At 39.7% G+C, this 20,849-nt stretch overlaps 3 protein-coding genes across 18 annotated transcripts in view; 1 reads left to right on the top strand and 2 right to left on the bottom strand.

The window, feature by feature from the left end:
* Positions 1–20,849, top strand: part of LOC123569763 (uncharacterized) — a 145,889-nt gene that overhangs the window by 105,765 nt on the left and 19,275 nt on the right. The gene's annotated exons all lie outside the window — the stretch shown is intronic.
* KCNRG (potassium channel regulator) lies at positions 422–5,777 on the bottom strand. The gene is given in 3 exon segments (XM_005585867.4): positions 422–662; positions 5,146–5,234; positions 5,237–5,777. Coding segments are annotated over 3 exon segments (819 nt in total). The 5' UTR covers positions 5,726–5,777.
* The window catches only part of TRIM13 (tripartite motif containing 13), a 75,749-nt gene continuing 62,823 nt past the window's right edge, over positions 7,924–20,849 (bottom strand). For 5 of the 13 annotated variants that reach the window (XM_045377052.2, XM_065532959.1, XM_065532958.1 and 2 more), the window contains exons 3-4: positions 19,586–19,700; positions 7,924–9,156 (exon numbers count right to left, since the gene is read on the bottom strand). In XM_045377052.2, coding sequence (XP_045232987.1) covers positions 7,930–9,156; positions 19,586–19,588 — 1,230 coding nt within the window. In that variant the 5' untranslated portion in view covers positions 19,589–19,700 and the 3' untranslated portion in view covers positions 7,924–7,929. Of the gene's footprint in view, positions 9,157–9,600; positions 10,846–19,585; positions 19,701–20,849 lie in introns of those variants that run through there. The other 8 variants (XM_045377053.2, XM_065532963.1, XM_065532962.1 and 5 more) reach the window with 3 other exon arrangements.

Here is a 20,849-nt window from a genome sequence, read left to right as displayed (position 1 = left end):
TACATATTTATTGGGTACATGTGCTATTTTGTTACATGCATAGAATGTATAATGATCAAGTCAGGGTACTTAGGGTATCCATCAGTTTGAGATCAATTTTTTTTTTTTTTTAGACAGTCTTGCTCTGTCACCCAAGCTAGTGTGCAGTGGTGCAATCTTGGCTCATAAGCATTCATGAAGAAGAGTAAAGGAAAGATGTATTGAAGGTAGAACATATACCAAAGCACCAAGTACATGGAGTTGTCTAGAGAGCAGCAAGCATTATGGCTTAAGCACAGTTGGGGCCTGGTTGCCCAGAGGTGGCATGGTAGCAGATGAAGCCAAGAGTTAGGCTGAGTATAGATTTGGCTAACATGTATGCCCTAAATATGTAATGAAACAAGAAAAATGACAATTTCTCTTTAAAAGAGAATAGACAACTTCATTTCTTTATCTGAGATTGCTCTGGTATGATGATAGTCTCTGGTTTTGGTGTTTCGTTCATGATGAGCGCTTTAGGGCTTTTTATCTTTTCAAAGCTATAGCATTCAGTTTTGTCTTCAGAGGATACTGTTCTAGTGCTGACCAAATGAAAGCCTTCCTTTAATAAAGTATCAATCAATAAGCCGAGGACATTTGTTCCATTGGCCAATTTTCAGTTATCAGGTTTTATAGAAACATACCTAGGACACACAAAAAGAAGCTTAATTATAAAGCATCCCTTTAATAACTAGCAAAACTATACACATAAATTTGACTTACAACCTCAAAGGCATCATACCTTCTCAAGACAGATTTTTTTTTTTTTGAAATTTCATTTACAAATCCAAATCAGTAATTTCCTTTTTTTTTTTTTTTCTTTTTTTGACATGGAGTCTCAATCTGTCACCCAGACTGGAGTGTAGTGGTGTGATCTTGGCTCACAGCAACCTCCGCCTCCCAACCTCTGCCTCCCAGGTTCAGGTGATTCTCCTGCCTCAGCCTCCTAAGCAGGTGGGATTACAGGCACACACGGCCATATCCTGCTAATTTTTGTATTTTTAGTAGAGATAGAGTTTCACCATGTTGGCCAGGCTGGTCTCAAACTCCTGACCTCAAGTGATCTACCCCCCTCAGCCTCCCAAAGTGCTGGGATTACACGCATGAGCCACTATGCCAGGCTGCCAAATCAGTAATCAGGTGCTGAAAATCGAGACCCTGCTGTGATTTTGAAAGTCATTTCAATTCCATATTTAGAAGTAAATGAACACTCATCAATTTGATTATTTTCTAAAGAAAACATTTGATCAAACAATTAAATTGTCTTATTTTATATAACTATTTCCAATTTTGTTTTGAATTTGCTACTAATTAGTTGATTGAATCAAATATTTCAATGAGTGCTATGCACTTACAATTTCCCTTCCAGATTTAATCTTATCAGTTATTAGCACTGACATTATGGATTTTCCTTTGTGACTTACTCCTATCAAATCTACCTTTTTTTTAAGTGAAAATTTGCAGATATGAAATGTCAAGATTTTATTGTCACTTTTTATGCAATAACTCTCCATTGTCAAAGAGCATAACTTGGGGTCAAAAGCCTCTGGAGTGGAAAGAGCAAAATCTTCTATTCACTAAGGTGCTCCACAGAACAAATGCAGTACACAGAATCGATTCAAGAAAAATGCACATGAGGAGGTGGAGCTTGCAGTGAGCTGAGATCGTGCCACTGCACTCCAGCCTGGGCGACAGAGCGAGACTCTGTCTCAAAAAAAAAAAAAGGAAAAGAAAAATGCACATGAACTTTTCAGATTAGCTATCTGTTGGCTTTAATAATGTCAGCATAGGCTGGGCACAGTGCCTCACACCTGTAATCCCAGCATTTTGGGAGGCCGAGGCCGGTGGATCGCCTGAGGTTGGGAGTTTGAGACCAGCCTGACCAACATGGTGAAACCCCATCTCGACTGAAAATACAAAAAGTAGCCAGGGGGGTGGTGCATACCTGTAATCCCAGCTATTTGGGAGGCTGAGGCAGGAGAATCGCTTGAACCCCAGAGACGGAGGTTGTGGTGAGCCAAGATCACACCATTGCACACCAGCTTGGGCAACAAGAGTGAAACTCCATCTCAATAATAATAATAATGATAATGTCAGCATAACATATCTGCATGGACACAGCTTTATGACTCCTTCCTTACCTGCCATCAAAGATGTTTTCATAAAACTCTTTGTGTCCTCCCACCATTAGTTTATGAGACGTGAAGAAAAAGCTAACTTAGATTAGTTCAGGCAGAAACCTAAACCATCTGTAGTTTTAAATGGATAAAATGATCCTTGGGGACATCCCTAACCTTCTTCTAATGACCACACTTGAAGTAGAGTGGTTTTTGTAGTTCACATTTAGAAACTCATTCTAAGCAAAGAAACCAATAGTAAAATCTAAGAATTACCAAACTACAATGCACATCTCAAAAAATGTTTATTATGTTTGATACAACAGATTCTCAATATTGGCAAATCATTCCACTTACCCCCAAGCCCCAGATCTTGACTGTATAGTCTAGAAATATTTGTCAAAGAGAAAAAATGTTACAGAACATCTCATAAAAGAATTAAGATACAAATAGTATATACAGATAGTAGATAGTAATAAAGCGGAATGTACTTGCAAGAAATCACCTAGCTAAAATACTTGATTCCCTATGAGGACAAATTGAAAAATAAAAGATTTCAAGCACACAAAGAAAGGACAGAATAGAAGAAACCAAAGGAAAATAGAAAGTCTAAACTTATTTTTTAAATTTAAAAGCAACTACACTTTTCCATTTGAGCCAGTTCAAAAAGAAGTCAGATAAAGACTCTAGAATCCTATGACCAACTATAACTTGAGCTTGATAACACAAATGGCCATCTGAAAGATGCAAGCCAAGTATTTCTAGTACTATGACCTTGAGAGATAATAACTGAGCAACCTGCTAGATTAACCTTGAGTGGTAAATCATATTGATAGAACAAACTGAATAAGGTGAATGATACACCAGACAATTAGGCACCAATTAGGCTCACTTCTCCATTTTCCAAACCAACCAAAAATATCTGAATAGACAGATTCAGAGCAGGGAGTGAGCAAAAAATAAAAATGATTGCTAATTAGGCAATTATATACTAAAAGTGGGCCTTTTAAGGCCAGAGTTTTCATCCCAATTACTAGAGATCTCCATAATGTCACTGTATTCAGATTGGCTATCTCTACTTTTAAATTGGCACTGTCTGGGCCGGGCGCGGTGGCTCAAGCCTGTAATCCCAGCACTTTGGGAGGCCGAGACGGGCGGATCACGAGTTCAGGAGATCGAGACCATCCTGGCTAGCACGGTGAAACCCCGTCTCTACTAAAATACAAAAAAAATTAGCCGGGCGAGGTGGCGGGCACCTGTAGTCCCAGCTACTCGGGAGGCTGAGGCAGGAGAATGGCGTGAACCCGGGAGGCGGGGCTTGCAGTGAGCTGAGATCCGGCCACTGCACTCCAGCCTGGGCAACAGAGCCAGACTCTGTCTCAAAAAAAATAAAAAATTAAAAATTAAAAATTAAAAAAAAAAATAAATTGGCACTGTCTAAAAATTCACAAACATTTATGGAATGGAAAATATTTTGAGCTCCAAACAATTGAATACCATTTGGTGATGCAAGAAAATGCTAATTTTTAAAATAGCTTCTGATTTTGGAATTATGGAAGTCTAAATATGTTTTCTCACTTTAAAATGGAAAAAACTTTTGTGCTGTTTCTAAAACACACACACTTAACATAAAAAGGGCACTCTGTACACACAGGAACATCCCAGTTTTAGTTTCTAATCATGTTTTTCAAGATAACAATTACTTTCTCCAAATGCATGGTTTTTAAAGAGTATTTCGTATTTCCAGGACATCTTCTTTTGACCTAGTGTGTTTCTTCTTAAAAATCAATGACACTTTTTTCTCTAGGTTTCTGACTTTTTGAAGCATGATCCCCAAAGAGGTCATAATCACTCAAATTTTAAAAACCAAAAAATGTTTCATTTTTGTTAAAGTATCCCATCAATTAAAATAAAGTTGTACAGAGGTTTGAGATAAAGATAAGGTATTAGATTTTCTTCACAATCAGCCTACTAGCTTGACTGGCTCTCTTTTCCCAAAATGACATTTCAACCTCTTTGGAAGGGCAGGAAGTTATAAAATGTAAATACTTAAGAACTGTCATACTCGGTTATACTACCTAGTATCCTCCAGTTGGTAAGCAAGACCAAGGGGTGTGTTATTAAGACAGAGAGACACTGGTATCCTTCCTGTTGACTACTGCTGAAGTTAAGAAAATATCTTAAAATACGTCTACCTTTACCAAAAAAAAAAAAAAGTATATTTTAAATGCTACCAATAAAGAACACATGCAGGCTTTTCTTTTCCTCCTAAAAACTAAAGCCAGCTTTCACAGTTGGTAAAATAATGGTAGGACAGCATTAAGACATTTTACGGGGGGAAAAAATGTTTGTGACAGCAGAGTGGAAATCAGCGTTAGGATCCAGCCAAGAACAACAGAGGGAGTAAGTGAAGAATTGACTCAGGAGCAACTAACCTTAACATACTGACAGCCTATCCCAATATTTTGAGTTAAGAGCCAAGGCTGTAACAGGATACCAAATTTGCCAGGAGATATATCTGTCTTTAAGGGTGTTTAAAAATACAGTCAGCTGAAGGAAAAACAGTAGTTGAATCATAAGAACTGAAAGAACAAATTATATAGTATGTAAGGAACTCAAGAGAAACCAGTGAGCGAGCCTTTACTTTATATGAACCACTGAATCTCTTAAAAATAAGGCAATTCTTTTGTAAGTCAAATTCATTATCAATGGAACATAATCTATTAAATTATTTTCTCCTATGATTTGAATGTCCATAGTCTCTGTTTTTTTTGGGCAGTCTTCATTTATTCCTTTTGTCCCACCTAATAATAGCCCCTTTCACTCTAACAAGTATCCCAGTTTAGAAAATAATTATTTGGTCATTCTACCCAACTCCACTGGTTACCCCAAAACATTATTTTGAATAATCATCTTTTCCAAGAGAAGTTACAGGCCTGAGGAACTTCAAGTTTTTACAGAAAACATCACAAACTGGTATACAAGAGAAACACTGCAAAGTACAAAATACCTGACTCCAGTTTGGTTATCAGTACTGCTGTCAGAACCACACTGGAAAACCAGGTCATGGTAAGAAGGTCTTTGTGGAGGCAGTGGAAGTTTAAGGTCATCTGAGGAGGGAAAGAGTTACTACTCCAGGTCGGCGCTGAAGGTTGTTCTGTAAACACTGTAATCCTCCCAGTTAGCATCTCAATTGTTTTGCTGCAAAAGCCAAACACCCTGAAAAAAGCTTGAGTGTTCCGGCTTAGGAAATGCACCTCCACAAGAGCAGGTCTTGGCTGTAGCAGGTACGGGTTTAAGAGATCAACTAGAGAACGAAGTTCATAGAAAAGAGCCTCTCTCTGAAGCCTAAGATAGTCTGAAAAGTCAGTGGGTAATAAAAGCTGGTGAGTTCTCAAAAAATCTAAGATGAAACTAAATAAAACACCATCTCTGTCTACAAAAATCTGGCCACCAACCATCTTGAATTCTTGGTCTCTGCCATCTAACATGCATGCCAACCGAGAAGCAGGAAACTGCTTTATCATAGAAAACCTGGTCGTGAATATCTTCTCTCCCACATTCAAAGTGACCAGTTCCTGACTACTCATTCTTCCCTCACTTCAAACTAGAGGTGACCATCAGCCACACTTAGGAACTATCAACCTATAACCTTAAATGTTGCTAGTTATACATGATTATACAACAGAGGAGAGGGAAGAATAACAAAAACCAGAGACTTAGATTCCCAGGAAACTACTGTAAGGTAAATAGCGTATCCATGGCTGTGTTTGCAAATTTGAGTTGCCTGGGAACTTGCAGTATACAAAATGAAAAAGCAACAGATGAGGAACTAAATAGTTTTAAGGAAAACTGCCAATATATCTGAAGATAGACATCAAATAGATCCCTTTCCTGTCTTACATTTTAAAAATTCTCCATGAAAACCTGATAAATGTAACACTATATAGATTTTTTTTTTTTTTTTAATTAGTGGGAGGGAAAAAGCACTTCTCCCTCCCCATACCTGTCTAGCACGCAGAGGCTAGACTTACACGTTTTTCTTAATTTCTTATGATCTCCTTAGCAATTTAGTGGCTAAATCATGAATTACATGTTAGGAACGCGACAGCCATTACCTCGCCTGGCAAGCTCAATTTGACTATTTTCATGGCTAGAAAGAAATCATTTCTTCTGTGCTTTAAATTTGGTTGCGACCTTTTATCCTGTCCCCATTTTCATTACCTCCTCTCAACCAAATTAAAGGAAGACTGAGGTAAAGATCTCTATTTTCAGAAAGTCTATTCCACTTAATGGGCTTTCAAGGAGTATCTTACTCTATGCCAGAACTAAGGCAGACTAGAGAGCAGTTATAAGGTTACTTCTTTGTTATATGAATTCTAAGCAAGGTGAGTTTTTTTATTCCATGAGAGGGTATCTTTATCTCCTGTGAGCAGACAGAACAGCGTTAGTGTTCAGCTGGTTACTTTGTGATAGCTGACAGACTGTTTTATCTGTTGTCAAATTAGCAACTATACTAAACATTCTTTCTGTAAGCAAGTGGATTAGTTTGGTTGTACACTTGCCATCTTTGGAACAAAACAACACATAGCTGCAAGAAAAAAAGGTAGTCTTCCCATTTCCTGCTCTTGCCATGTGTTTCAGAGAGAGAGAGATGTTTTTGTTTTTGTTTTTGTTTTTTTTGGTCGAGACTGGGTCTCGCTATGTTTACTAAGCTGGTTTCTAACTGGAACTCCTAGCCTCAAATAATCCTCCCACATCACTGTCCCAGAATGCTGAGATTATAGACATGAGCCACCATGCCCAGCCACCTGATCCTTTTTAACGTATCTATGCTTTTGCTTGCATAGCCACGTAACATTTCTAGTTGATCATCTTTGGTGAAAACTACAAAAACAAAGGAGAAAAGGGCAGACTGAAAGCTCCTCTCTCCTAAAAATGTAAACTTATCACAAGAAAATGCCAGGTTTTGTATGTACCATTCACATTTTGGTGATAATTAACTCTGTAGAAAATTTTGGAAATCTAACTCAGTACCCTCAGTTGTCTCCCACGCATGCGTGTGTGGGAAATCTTCTACACTATCTTTCCTTTTTTAGAGCATGTTCACTGTCAAAAAGGTACTTTAAGAGTAGTCTTTGGCTGGGCACAGTGGCTCACACCTATAATCCCAGCACTTTGGGAGGCCGAGGTGGGCGGATCACGACATCAGATCAAGACCATCCTGGCTAACACGACGGTCTTAAGAGACAGTGAAACCCTATCTCAACTAAAAATACAAAAAATTAGCTGGGCGTGGTGGCACGTGCCTGTAGTCCCAGCTACTCAGGAGGCTAAGGCAGGAGAAACGCTTGAACCTGGGAGATTGAGGCTGCAATGAGCCGAGATCGCACCACTGCACTCCAACCTGGGCAACAGAGCAAGACTCCATCTCAAAAAAAAAAAAAGTGGTCTTCACTGCATGCTTGATGAACAGTCACTATTATACTACCTATACCTCCATTAATACAATATTAGATCATATGATCTCTCACCTATTTTTATCACAGCATAAATACAACCAATATTTGGGGTGGATGCTTATTTCAAAAGCACTCTTTAAACAAAAAAGGGTTCAGGCCTATACTAAATTTCACTTTTATCTTTATGCTACCTAACATGTATAGGAGATTATTTTTGGAAGGAATATTTTTGGAGGAAAATATGTGACTAGAATCGTTGACCAAATCTGAATGACCACTCTCTATTCTCTAACAATTTCTAACAAAAGAGAACTGCATACTTGAAACAGATTTTATAATAGTTTATATTTGCACACAAATTCTGCCGCATTGTTCAGTACCACCAACGTAAAATTCTTGAATCTTTCATTGAAAATGAAAAACCCATCTGTCACCTGTTCCCAGTAAAAAACTGATTGTTCTATAAAATCGACTGATTTAGTCAGATAGGAACTAAAGTTTGAAAGACAGTCTTTCCAAGTTGCCAGGTCATCAAATAATGACCATTCTAGGAACATGGTAGGACCAAAGAGAACGACAAGGCCAAGCAGGACTAGCAAAAATAACTTATAAAAGCTCCAGGGAATCTTGTTAATGAATGTGCCAGTGTCTTGAGGCAAAGAAAGTTTATCCACATCAACTAGTTTTATGTCTTCCCATTGACTGGTATCAAAGTTCTTCATTAAGGGGCTTGCAGGCAAATTAGAGGGAGGTAAAGGAGTTTCCTTGATTACTTTGATTTTCTCCCTGAACTCCTGCATCTGTTGCAGAAATACAATGGGTTCTGACACATCTTTGAAAGCCTCAGCAATGTTAAAGGCCATCCGTTGCTCCTGCAAGATGGTGTTGAGTTTGTTGATCTCTGGGTCATATGCTTGCATAACAGCAAGTTTCATGGTCTCAAAGTCAGACAGAATTTCATTCTTCTTTTGATCCAATGTGTGTTGTAACTTCTCAAAAAATTCCTTCACTTTATCTGAATCTTTAGTCAGTAACTGTAGGGATTTCCTCTTACTAGTTTCCAAGGTATCCAAGCGAGAAAGAGCATCTCCCCGACGCCAGGTCTCAAAGCTCTGGAAGAGGGACTCAAAGGCATCCCTTTCCTGAGCATAGGCATCTTCAATAGAACAGAAGACATGCTTGGTGTGGTCCCCACGAGTAGCACAGATCCCACAAATCAACTGCATATCAGTCAGGCAGAAAATGTTGAGAGGCTGCCCCAAGTGTCCTTTGCATACTGGCATTTTGGGAGAGATCTTGATCTTGTTATACTTTTCCACAATACCCTTCAGGGAGTAATTAACCTGCAGGCTATTAATTCCAGTAGCTGAAGTTTCCTTACGGCACGTAGGACACTTGAAAGGAGCTGGTCTCCACAAGGAATTCCGCACACTCCCCTCTAAGATCCCTTCTAAGCATTTTTTGCAGAAGTTGTGGGAGCAAGGCAAAACCCGTGGATCATCAAACAGACTACAACAAATAGGGCACGTGAGATCTTCTTCAAGCAGCTCCATCACATCCTACGAGAAAAAAAAAAAATTTATTTTACTCCAATAATCTCACCACTAGGACTATGTAATAATTAGAGGAAACTGTCTTCACATTAAAATGATCATTCACTGAAATAACCAGCCAAACAAAGGAAGTGAGAATTGGTAAGGGAATGCACACCAAAGCAAATTTAATCCGCTGACACTAGAACATGCTCCTTTAATAGTAAGGCATCCTATACACAGGCCTTTGTGTGGGCTTTCCAACAACAGTCTTTGGATAAGACAGACTCAGGACTAGGACAACTGCAAGTTGAGCCAGCAGGACCCAAACAATTGTTTTAAAACAGAGCTGACTACTGACAAAAACAAGGCTATTCAGTGTCTAACAGAATGAGCTCTTTACTCTGGGCCCACAAATATAAAATGGTATGTTATATAAAAGAAAGAAGCACAGAAATATAAATCCAAACATGGACTCTCATGCAGACTTTATTATGAATTGGCATATTTTTCTATTTCAAAGGCAAGATTACAATTTTTAAAATCACAGGTAAAAGCACAAGATAAGAGTTGCAATTCACTCTTCTAGGTAGGAGAACTAAATGAGGTTTTTTGTTGTTTTTAAACCACCAGAACAGTAATCGAAGCCATTTTGTATTATCTAGAATCATCAATTTTCACAATGTGGTGGGCAAAAACCTGGATGTCCCTCTTTCGGGGCATCTGTGAGATCAAAACTGTTTTTGTAATAACACTAAGATGTTACTTGCTTTTTGCACTGTCAACATTTGTACCAATGGTGTAAAAGCAATGGTGTGTAGACACTGCTGAAGCCTTAGGGATCGAGCAAAGCTGTAAGCAGCACTGAATTGTATTCATCATCACCACCCAAATTAGGGTTGGAGTACCGGTTTCATTTAAGAATGTTCTTGATGCAGCAGTAAAAATTACTCATTTTACTAAGTCTTGAGCCTGTGTACAGTTTTTTAATATATTGCGTGACAAAATAGGCAGTACACATAAAGCACTTCTGCATACCAGCAGATGTTGTCTGGAGAAAAAGCACTTAAGTGATGAGCTGCAAGCTAAACCAGCTGCTTTTTTTCATGGAACACCATTTTTACTTTCTGAAAGAACAAATGATAAACTCTGGCTATTCAGACTTAGCTACCTGACATCTTCTTGGAAAAAAAAAATGAGCTTGTTACTTCAAAGAAAACAATTGACAGTATCTCTTGCTAACGAAAAGGCTGGGTTTTATGTAAAAACTGGAATTCTGGAAAACATTTTATATTTATGAGCCTGACAGCTTTCCATTAATTAAAGACTTTTATGATGAGATGGGTAGTGATATTAATGAATGTGAGGATTTTTTGAGGGGAAAGGAGTACTGTATAATGAAATCTGTCAATATTTGGAGATCTGCAAAACACAGTGAATATTATTTCAAGTCACTAATACATGTTATAAATCAGGCATGGGTAAAAGATCCATTTGAGGTTCACGAAAGACCAACAGGTTCATAAATACAATTTCAGATTCCATACTCCAACAAAGAAACTAGCACTTGCTGAGTTTTTGTAGAGTATCCAAGATGATTCAGGCTGGGAGCAGTGGCTCACGCCTGTAATCTAACACTTTGGGAGGCTGCAGAGAGTGGATCACTTGACCTCAGGAGTTCACGACCAGTCTGGGAAACATGGCAAAACCCCACCTCTAAAAAAAAAAAACAAAGAAAATTAGCCAGCTGTGGTGGCATGTGCCTGTAGTCCCAGCTATTCAGGAGGCTGAGGTACGAGAATCCCTTGAGCCCAGGAGGCAGAAGCTGCAGTGAGCCGAGATGGCACCACTGCATTCCAGCCTGGAACAGAGTGAGACCTTGCCTCAAAAAAAAAAGAAAAAAAAAAAGATTAACTTACCTGAAAAGGCTAAACAGTATTCCTTCCTTTACCAACTCTGTATCTGTGTGAGCCTAGATTTTTGTGTACTTCCTTTTTTTAAGAGATGGGGTGTCTCGCTCTGTCACTCAAGCTGGAGTGCACTGGCACGATCATAGCTCACTGCAGCCTTGAATTACTGGGCTCAAGTGGGATCCGCCCAAGTAACTCAGACTTCAGGTGTGCACCACCATGTCTAGCTAATTTTTAGTTTCAGTGGGTTTTTTTGTGTTTTGTTTTTTGTTTTGAGATGGAGTCTGACTATCACCCAGACTGGAGTGCAGTGGCACTATCTCGGCTCACTGCAACCTCTGACTCCCGGATTCAAGCAATTCTCCTGCCTCAGCCTCGCAAATTAGCTGGGCCTATAGGCGCATACCACCACGCCCGGCTAATTTTTGTATTTTTAGTAGAGACGGGGTTTCACCATGTTGGCCAGGCTGGTCTTGAACTCCTAACCTCAGGTGATGCATCCGCCTCGGCCTCCCAAAGTGCTGGGATTACAGGTGAGAACTACCATGCCCAGCCATAGACTTTTTTTTATAAACTATGTTGCCCAGGCAGGTCTAGAAATCCAGCCCTCAGGCAATCCTCCCACCTCCACCTCCCAAAGTGCTGGGATTACAAGCATGTGCCACCACACCCAGCCTTCTTTGTATATTTCAACCAAAATAATTTATTGCAACAGGTTAAATACAGAAGCAAACAAAAGACTCCAGCTGTCTTCTATTAAATAGCCATTCATTACAGGCCTATATTGCAATGCCATGCTACTCTGTATTTTGTTTTGGAAAATTGTTATTTTCCTAAATTATCTGTTACCTTGTAATGGGCTTATCATTGTTATTTTAAATGAGTATTTTTTAAAAATAGTTTTAATTTATAATAAAGTAAATATCGACAGTAAAAAATTTCTTGGCATTCTCAATTTTTTTTTTTTTTTTTTTTGAGACAGCTCTTTTACCCAGGCTGGAGTGCAGTGGTGCAATCTCAGTCCCCTGCAACTTCTGCCTCTTGGACTCAAGCCATCCTCCTGCCTCAACCTCCGAGTAGCTGGGACTACAAGCATGCACCATCACACCCAGCTAATTTTTTTTCTTTGTAGTTTTTTTTGTAGACACGAGGTCTCACCATATTGCCTAGGCTAGTCTCAAATTGCTGGGCTCAAGTGATCCTCCCTCCTCAGCCTGCCAAAACACTGAAATTACAGGCCAAGATTCTCAATTTTTAAGAGTGTAAAAGTGTCCTATGACCAAAATATTTGAGATCCCTGATGTAGGCAATGCCATTTCTCAATGCAGGTTTATTATTTTTCATTTTTAATTTGAGAGACAGGGTCTTGCTCTGTTGTCCAGGCTGGAGTACAGTGGCCTAATTATAGCTTACTACAGCCTCAAACTTCCGGGTTCAAGCAGTCCTCCTGCTTCAGCTTCCTAAGTAGCCAAGACTACAGGCATGCACCACCACACCTCGCTACTTTTTTTTGTAGAGACCAGGTCTCACTAGCTGGCCTCAAGCAATCCTCCTGCCTCGGCCTCGCAAACCACTGAGATCACAGGTGTGAGTCACTGCACTAGGCCACAAATTTATTTTAAACATACATTTATCTCTATAGTTAAAACACCAAGAGTACTATATATTTCTACATTGTTTACTCAGGGATATATACACATATCATATTATCACCAAAATAATAGGACTTAGTAGGCCATCTGTAATAAAAAGTGAAATTTTTTAACAGTAACTTCAACAGCCATACATGACTGGACTATATCTAGAAGGTAAACAGTATTTAAAAGACAAGCTGAACTTGCAGGGTTAATATTTATTGCTTTTTTTTTTTTGAGACTAAGTCTCGCTCTTGTAACCCAGGCTGGAGTGCAATGGTGTGATCTCTGCTCACTGCAACCTCCACCTCCTGGGTTCAAGCAATTCTCCTGCCTCAGCCTCCAGAGTAGCTGGGATTACAGGCACCTGCCACCACGCCCAGCTAATTTTTGTATTTTTAGTAGGGACGGGGTTCCACCATGTTGGCCAGGCTGGTCTCAAACTCCTGACCTCAGGTGATCCACCTGCCTCCCAAAGTGCTGGGATTACAGGGGTGAGCCACTGCGCCTGGCCTTTTTTTTTTTTTTTTTTTTTTTTTGAGACAGGGTCTCACTCTGTCTCCCAGGCTGGGGTGCGATGGCGCAATCTCGGCTCACCACAACATCTGCCACCCAGGTTCAAGCGATTCTCCCGCCTCAGCCTCCCCAGTAGCTGGGATTATAGGCACCTGCCACCGCACCTGGCTAATTTTGTAGTATTTTTAGTAGACACGGGGTTTCACCATCTTGGACAGGCTGGTCTTCAACTCCTGACCTCATGATCCACCTGCCTCAGCCTCCCAAAGTGCTGGGATTACAGGCATGAGCCACCGCGCTGGGCCCTAAGTTTTTATTTATTTATTTATTTTGAGACAGTCTCCCTCTGTCACCCAGACTGGAGTGCAGTGGCACAATCTCGGCTCACTGCAACCTCTTGCCTCATGGGTTCAAGCGATTCCCCTGCCTCAACCTCCTGTGTAGCTGGGAATTACAGGCGCCCACCACCACACCTTGCTAATTTTTATTTTTTTACTGGAGGCAGGGTTTCACCATGTTGCCCAGACTGGTCTCAAACTCCTGACCTCGAGTGATCCGCCCACCTCAGCCTCCCACAGTGCTGGGATTACAGGTGTGAACCACCACGCCCAGCCAGTTTATGGCTTTATATTAGATTGTAAGATACATGTATTTATAATATATAACATAGGGAGAACTAAAGCAAAGATTATTCTGTCTCAAATTTAGTGTCATATTGCAAAAAAAAGTGTAACAGCTGATTTTTCTGAAAAATCCTTTGTGATATGACAAATCATATAACCTTTGAAAAGCATTGGGAAGAGAATGGCTATAGAGACTAAACTTTGTCTTCTGAAAGAGGTTACCACGCGGTTGTAAGACACACAAACTTTCAGAACAGTGAAGTCAAACTTTTGATGATCTGCCAACCCCAGTCCCGCTCCACACTTTTCACTTCCATTACTGTCATCTTTTGCCTAAGAATTCTACACAAAGGCCAGATTTTTGAGAAGGCAATAGAAACAGGAAAGTGGTAAGGGCAACAATCAATAAAATAAACCTAATTTACTCATCTTTGCAATGTTAATACCTGCAATGTTAATACCAGAGAATCCTATCCAAGCATATTAAATAAGAAGAAAACAAAGAATATACCAAGTGATTGGGTGGGATGAGGAGGAGAAAAAGGACACTGAAGGCAAAGAGAAACTATGAAGAAAATTGAGGATACAAAACAGGGGCCAAGAAGAATTTTCAGGCAAACAAATGTGACCAAAAGTGAAAAGGAAAATGTCACACACAGGAAAACTTAAAATAATAAACAGTCATCCCAAGGTCATGATCAACTTACAGCTCTTAAAATGAACCAGAGGGGAAAAAAATACCTATTTGGAAAGTCTCTTTTTTAAAAAAATTGCATCAAAATTACAATAGATCCTCTTGTTTCCTTTTTAGTGATTTAACTTACAAATTTTGGTTTATAATTTAAAGATTCTTATTTTCATTCACTTTAAAATCTAAATATTTCTGGCCGGGCGCTGTGGCTTACACCTGTAATCCCAGCACTTTGGGAGGCCAAGGTGGGCAGATCACCTGAGGTCAGGAGTTCGAAATCAGCCTGGCCCACATCGAGAAACCCCGTTTCTACTAAAAATACAAAATTACAGGCGTGGTGGCGCATGCCTGCAATCCCAGCTACTCAGGAGGCAGAGGCAGGAGAATCGCTTGAACCCGTGAGGCGGAGGTTGCCGTGAGCCGCAATCGCACAACAGCGAAACTCTGTCACAAAAAAATACAATTAAAATTAAAAATCTAAATATTTCCTTTTCTCTTCTTCCTTTAGTTTTATGCCTTCTCTTTTTTTTTTTTTTTTGGAGATGGAGTCTTGCACTGTTGCCCATGCTGGAGTGCAGTGGCGTGATCACAACTCACTGCAACCTCTGCCTCCCAAGTTCAAGTGATTCTCCGGCCTTAGACTCCACGAGTAGCTAGGATTACAGGCACCTACAGTCATGCCAAGCTAATTGTTGTATTTTTAGTAGAGACGGGGTTTCGCCATGTTGGCCAGGCTGGTCTCGAACACCTGATCTCAGGTGATCCACCCGCCTCGGCCTCCCAAAGTGCTGGGATTACAGGTGTGAGCCAACACGCCCTGCCTATGCCTTCTCTTTATACTCAAAACTTTCTCTAAGACAAAACTATGTGACCACTTCCACAAGTGACGAATACCTGATCCAAGAAACCTTGGTAGACATCTTTGTTGCCTTCAAAGTTTTAAAGGATAATATAGGTTAAAGCTTTTAATCTCATAAATAAAAGGTACTCTTCACAGCAAATTAACTTACAGAATCTTAAAGTATGGCTAACACAAAATCTGAATAATCCACCAAGCTTACTCCTTTGACATGAACTAAAAAAGCATACATCCCCTCCACCTCTTTTTCGGGGTTTCTTTTTTTTTCTTTTCTTTTGAGAGGGAGTCTCACTCGTCGACCAGGCTGGAGTGCAATAGCGCCATCTCGGCTCACTGCAACGTCTGCCTCCTGGGTTCAAGCGATTCTCCTGCCTCAGCCTCCTGAGTAGCTGGGATTACAGGTGCCTGCTACCACACCTGGCTAATTTTTGTATTTTTAGTAGAGACAGGGTTTCACCACGTCGGTCAGCCTGGTCTCGAACTCCTGACCTCAGGTGATCCGCCCTCCTAGGCCTCCCAAAGTGCTGGGATTACATGCATAAGCCACCGCACCTGGCCTTTTTTTTTTTTTTTTCAAGACGGGGTCTCTGTCGCCCAGACTTGAGTGCAGTGGCGCCATCTTGGCTCACTGGCAACCTCCCCACCAGCAACCTCCGCCTCCTAGGCTCAAGCAATTCTCTTGCCTCAGCCTCCCGTGTAGCTCAGATTACAGGCATGTGCCACTACCACCTGGCTAATTTTTGTGTTTTTAGTAGAGACGGGGTTTCGTTATGTTGGCCAGGCCGGTCTTGAACTCCTGACCTCAAATGATCCTCCCACCTCAGCTTCCTAAAGTGCTGTTATTACAGGCATGAGCCAACGCGCCCTGTCTGTTTTGTTGTTTTGAGAGAGTATCACTCTGTTGCCCAGGCTGGAATGCAGTGGCCCTAACACAGCTCACTGTAGCTTTGACCTCCCCAGGCTCAGGTGAGCCTCCCACCTCAGAATCACGAGTAGCTGGTACTACAGGCACATGCTACCATTCCCAGTTAATTTTTGTACTTTTTTTTTTTTGTATAGATGATGTTTTGGCATGTTGCCCACTCCTGAGCTCAAGCGATCTGGACTCAGCCTCCCAAAGTGCTAATTATACAGGCATAAGCCACTGCACCTGGCCTCAAGCTAGTTTTTTCCCCAATATAGAAGTCAAAAAACTTTATGTAAACAAAATTAATATTCACTGTTCAAATTTCAACTTTAAGTCAGATTAAGCACATAAAGGCAAACAAGTTTTCCAAAATTCATTTCTTCCTTTGAATGTTTCTGAATACTTAGAAAATTCTCAAATTTTGAAGCACAAATACCTTTTTCCCACTAATTAAAAACTTCCCAAATGTTTTACACCAACAGTTTTAAAAGCTGACAACTTTTTAAAGTTTCCAGAGAGGTGGTAGTGGACACTAGTTGCGGGAAAAAAACCTTGTTCTCCTGCCATATTGATATTTTCTAATATACTTTTAAATTTACATACAATGAAATTCACTTTTTGATTTACAGTTTTATTTTTAACAAAGTTGCATACCACCACTACAGATTTATTTTTTTTGAACAAATTGTCAAGCTATCCACAAACAAGGATTACAAAAAGCACTTTATCAATCCTACCTCAATTAGTATTTGGCAACAACAGCTTCTATAAATGAAAACCATAACACAATCACTAAAATAATAAAAATGGAAAAGCCAATACTTACAAAGTTAAGGTATCATAATACAGTAGAGTTAATATATATGTATTGGACTTCTTCCTTCTAGAAATTCTTCCAAGAGATCAACCTAAAATGATTATACTGCAAAAGGTACTCATTCATTCACTCTGAAACAAAAGTTAATTTTCTCCTTATAAAATCTATTAGTAAAAGAAACTTTCCTATTGAGGTCTTTAAATTCCACTGGCTGTTAGCAATATAATAAAGTTGTTCAAAATATTACCCTTTTTTTTTTTTATATCCCATTAGGGAACAAAAAGAAAAGCCAATAAATATATCATGCTTTTATCTTAAGGATTTAACCCAAATTTCCATCCTGCTTTGAGGCATCTTTGAATGCAAGAATTTCAAAAAGTACCTAAGTATCTATCAGGTGGCTGGACAGCAAACATTGAAACTCACTTCATAGACATTAAATTATGCTAAGCTTTACTGAACTGAGAGTCACAAATGTTACTTCGAAATAATTCCTATAATAAAATGGCTCATTAAAAAAAAATCATTTCCTCTGAGCACACTAATTTTATTTTCAAATAGTGTACTATATTCTCCCATCTCAGCCTCCAGAGTAGCTGGGACTACAGTCATGAGCCACTGTACCTAACTCTGTTTCAGTATGAGATCCATTAGGCCAAGTGCATTGGCTCATGCATGTAATCCCAGCACTTTGGAAGGCTGAGCCGGTGGATCATGAGGTCAGGAGTTCAAGACCAGCCTGGCCAAGATGGTGAAACCCTGTCTCTACTAAAAATACAAAAATTAGCCGGGCAAGGTGGCAGGCACCTGTAATCCCAGCTACTCGGGAGGCTGAGGCAGGAGAACCACTTGAACCCAGGTGGCAGAGGTTGCAATGAGCAAAGATCGCACCACTGTATTCCAGCCTGGACGACAGAGTGAGACTCCATCTCAAAAAAAAAACAAAAAAAGGAGAGACAGAGATCCATTAATAAATGTTTTCTTGAAACTAAGTAAGGGTCTTATTAACAACTATTAAAATCTAGGTAGAGGATGTAAGAATACTTACTGTAATATTCTCCTGAGTCTTCTCTGTTTGAACATTTTCACAATAAAATGGATGGAAAAACTAAACAGCCAATTATAAGAAAACCATATTGAGTTTAAAAAGTAAAACTTTGAAAAGAGCTAAATATAAGCCTCATAAGAAGTTTAATCTGCTGTAGTATGGTTTTTGTTTTTGTTTTTAGACAGAGTCTTGCTCTGTCGCCCAGGCTGGAGTGCAGTGGTGCGATCTCATCTCACTGCAGCCTCCACTTCCTGCGTTCAAGCGATTCTCCTGCCTCATCCTCCCGAGCAGTAGCTGAGATTACAGGTGCCTGCCACCACGTCAGGCTCATTTTTATGTTTTTAGTAGAGACGGGGTTTCACCATGTTGGCCAGGCTGGCCTCAAACTCCTGGCCTCAAGTATCTTCCTGCCTTGGCCTCCCAAAAGTGCTGGGATTACAGGCATGAGTCATCATGACCAGCCTATGGTTTCATCTTTCATAAAATTTTTTTTTTAATGTATTACTGGATGTCTCTGAATCCAGACCTGTGAGGAGACTGACATACTTCTCTGGCTCTCAGTCTGTAACCTCTGACAAACGACTTATACATACTAGTTTCTCTCATTTGTACAGCTATTTTAAAAGGTATATGAAAATTATTTATAAAGTTTTTATTTTAAATACTCTCTATCAATGTGTCATTACTCTTCATTCTTTTAGAGACTGTCCCGGTGACTTATATGATCAAAACAGGACAAAGTAAGACGCAGAGATCAGGTTTCAGATATAATCTCTAAAAATGAAAATTAATATATTACATATAGCACCTCTGTGATGTATATGATCAACACAGGACAAAGTAAGAAACATCAGGTTTCAGATACCTCTAAATATGAAAATTAATATATTACACATAGTATCTAAAATAATTATGTGGCTTTTGCAAACAATATAAAAGTTACCTATGTGTCCATATAAGACAGGAAGTAACCAACCTTTTCTGGCATTATCCTAGAATGAACAGTAGTTAAAATTTCCAAGATATTTCTAGCAGGGACCCTGACAAGGCAAAACAGAGCTAGTACAGAAGGTTCACTAGGCTTGGAAAGTTCACCTACTCAGAAAGTTCACAAACGGTTGTCAGACTAAGATGAAATTCTCAAAATATAAACCAGGCCATTCATTACCTCGCTAGTTCAGAGCACTAAGAAAAACTTTTTCCTTTTCCTTCATTCTCTTCTCTGTACCACAGTTTAGCCTTGACTCTTTCCTGCTTTTTTTTTTTTGAGACAGAGTTTTGCTCCTGTCGCCCAAGTTGGAATGCAATGGTGTGATCTTGGCTCACTGCAACCTCTGCCTCCTGGGTTCAAGTGATTCTCCTGCCTCAGCCTCCCAATTAGCAGGGATTACAGGCACTTGCCACTATGCCCAGCTAATTCTTTGTATTTTTAGTAGAGACAGGAGTTTTACCATTTTGGCCAGGGTGGTCTCGAGCTCCTGACCTCAGGTGATCCGCCTTGCCTCAGCCTCCCACAGTGCTGCGATTACAGGCCTGAGTCACTGCACCTGGCCAGGTGCTGTTATTCTAGAAGGTATGATAAATACTTTACAAAAGTCACATAAAAATAAGTTTCAGAGATCTGCTCATGTCTACAGTTAACACTACTGTACTGTACACTTAGAAATTTGTGCAGAGGATAGGTCTCATGTTAAATGTTCTTACCGCAATTAAAACCATAAAATATTGACACCATACTGAAATCGAAGTTATCCACGCAACTAGCTTTTGTGTCTTCTTAAATTATAAAAGCAACTTCTTTTTATTATAGAAAATTCAGAAAATACAGAGAAAAAGCCACCCATAATCACATCAGCAAGAAATCACCACTACTATTATTTTGATGTCTTTATTCCAATCCTATGTGTCTGTGCATGTGCACACATTTTAACAAAACTGGTAGAATACAATTTCGTATCTTGTCCCCTTATTTTATTACATGCCTTTCCCCTATCATTATATATTCTAGAAAAACATGACAGTCCATGTTGTGGATATGCTTTCTTATTGCTTATTTATGGGTTTGTTGTTCTTGTTGTGTTGTTTTGTTTGTGAGTTTTCTTTTTATTTTTTGGGTATTGTAACATTTAGATAAACACCTTATAGAGAAAAGTCTTGCTCCACAGCTCTGATTATTTCCTAAGACAATTCCTTTAAATGTACTTTTGGGTCAAACAGTAAGGCTTTTTTTTTTTTTTTTTTTTTTTTTGAGATGGAGTCTCGCTGTGTCGCCAGACTGGAGTGCAGTAGCGCGATCTCGGCTCGCTGCAAGCTGTGCCTCCCAGGTTCACGCCATTCTCCTGCCTCAGCCTCCCAAGTAGCTGGGACTATAGGCGCCTGCCACCACGCCCGGCTAATTTTTTTTTTGATTTTTTAGTAGAGATGAGGTTTAACCGTGTTAGCCAGGATGGTCTCGATCTCCTGACCTCATGATCTGCCCGCCTTGGCCTCCCAAAGTGCTGGGATTACAGGCGTGAGCCACCACGCCCGGCCACAGTAAGGACATTTTTAAGGCTCTTCAAAAGATGACTAGGTTTCTCTCTAGAAAGGGTTTATATCACTTTATGAACTCTAACCAATGATGTATTAGAGTGGTCCACCTCTCGATGCAGTTCCTAACCTTACAAGAAAACCTTACTTTTATAGGACTTAATAAAAAACCAAGAATAAGACACA

Source organism: Macaca fascicularis, chromosome 17, assembly GCF_037993035.2.
Source record: "Macaca fascicularis isolate 582-1 chromosome 17, T2T-MFA8v1.1".
NCBI classification, from domain to species: Eukaryota; Metazoa; Chordata; class Mammalia; order Primates; family Cercopithecidae; genus Macaca; species Macaca fascicularis.
The sequence above is the reverse complement of the archived record's forward strand: the minus strand, read 5'-3'. Positions and strand labels throughout refer to the sequence as shown.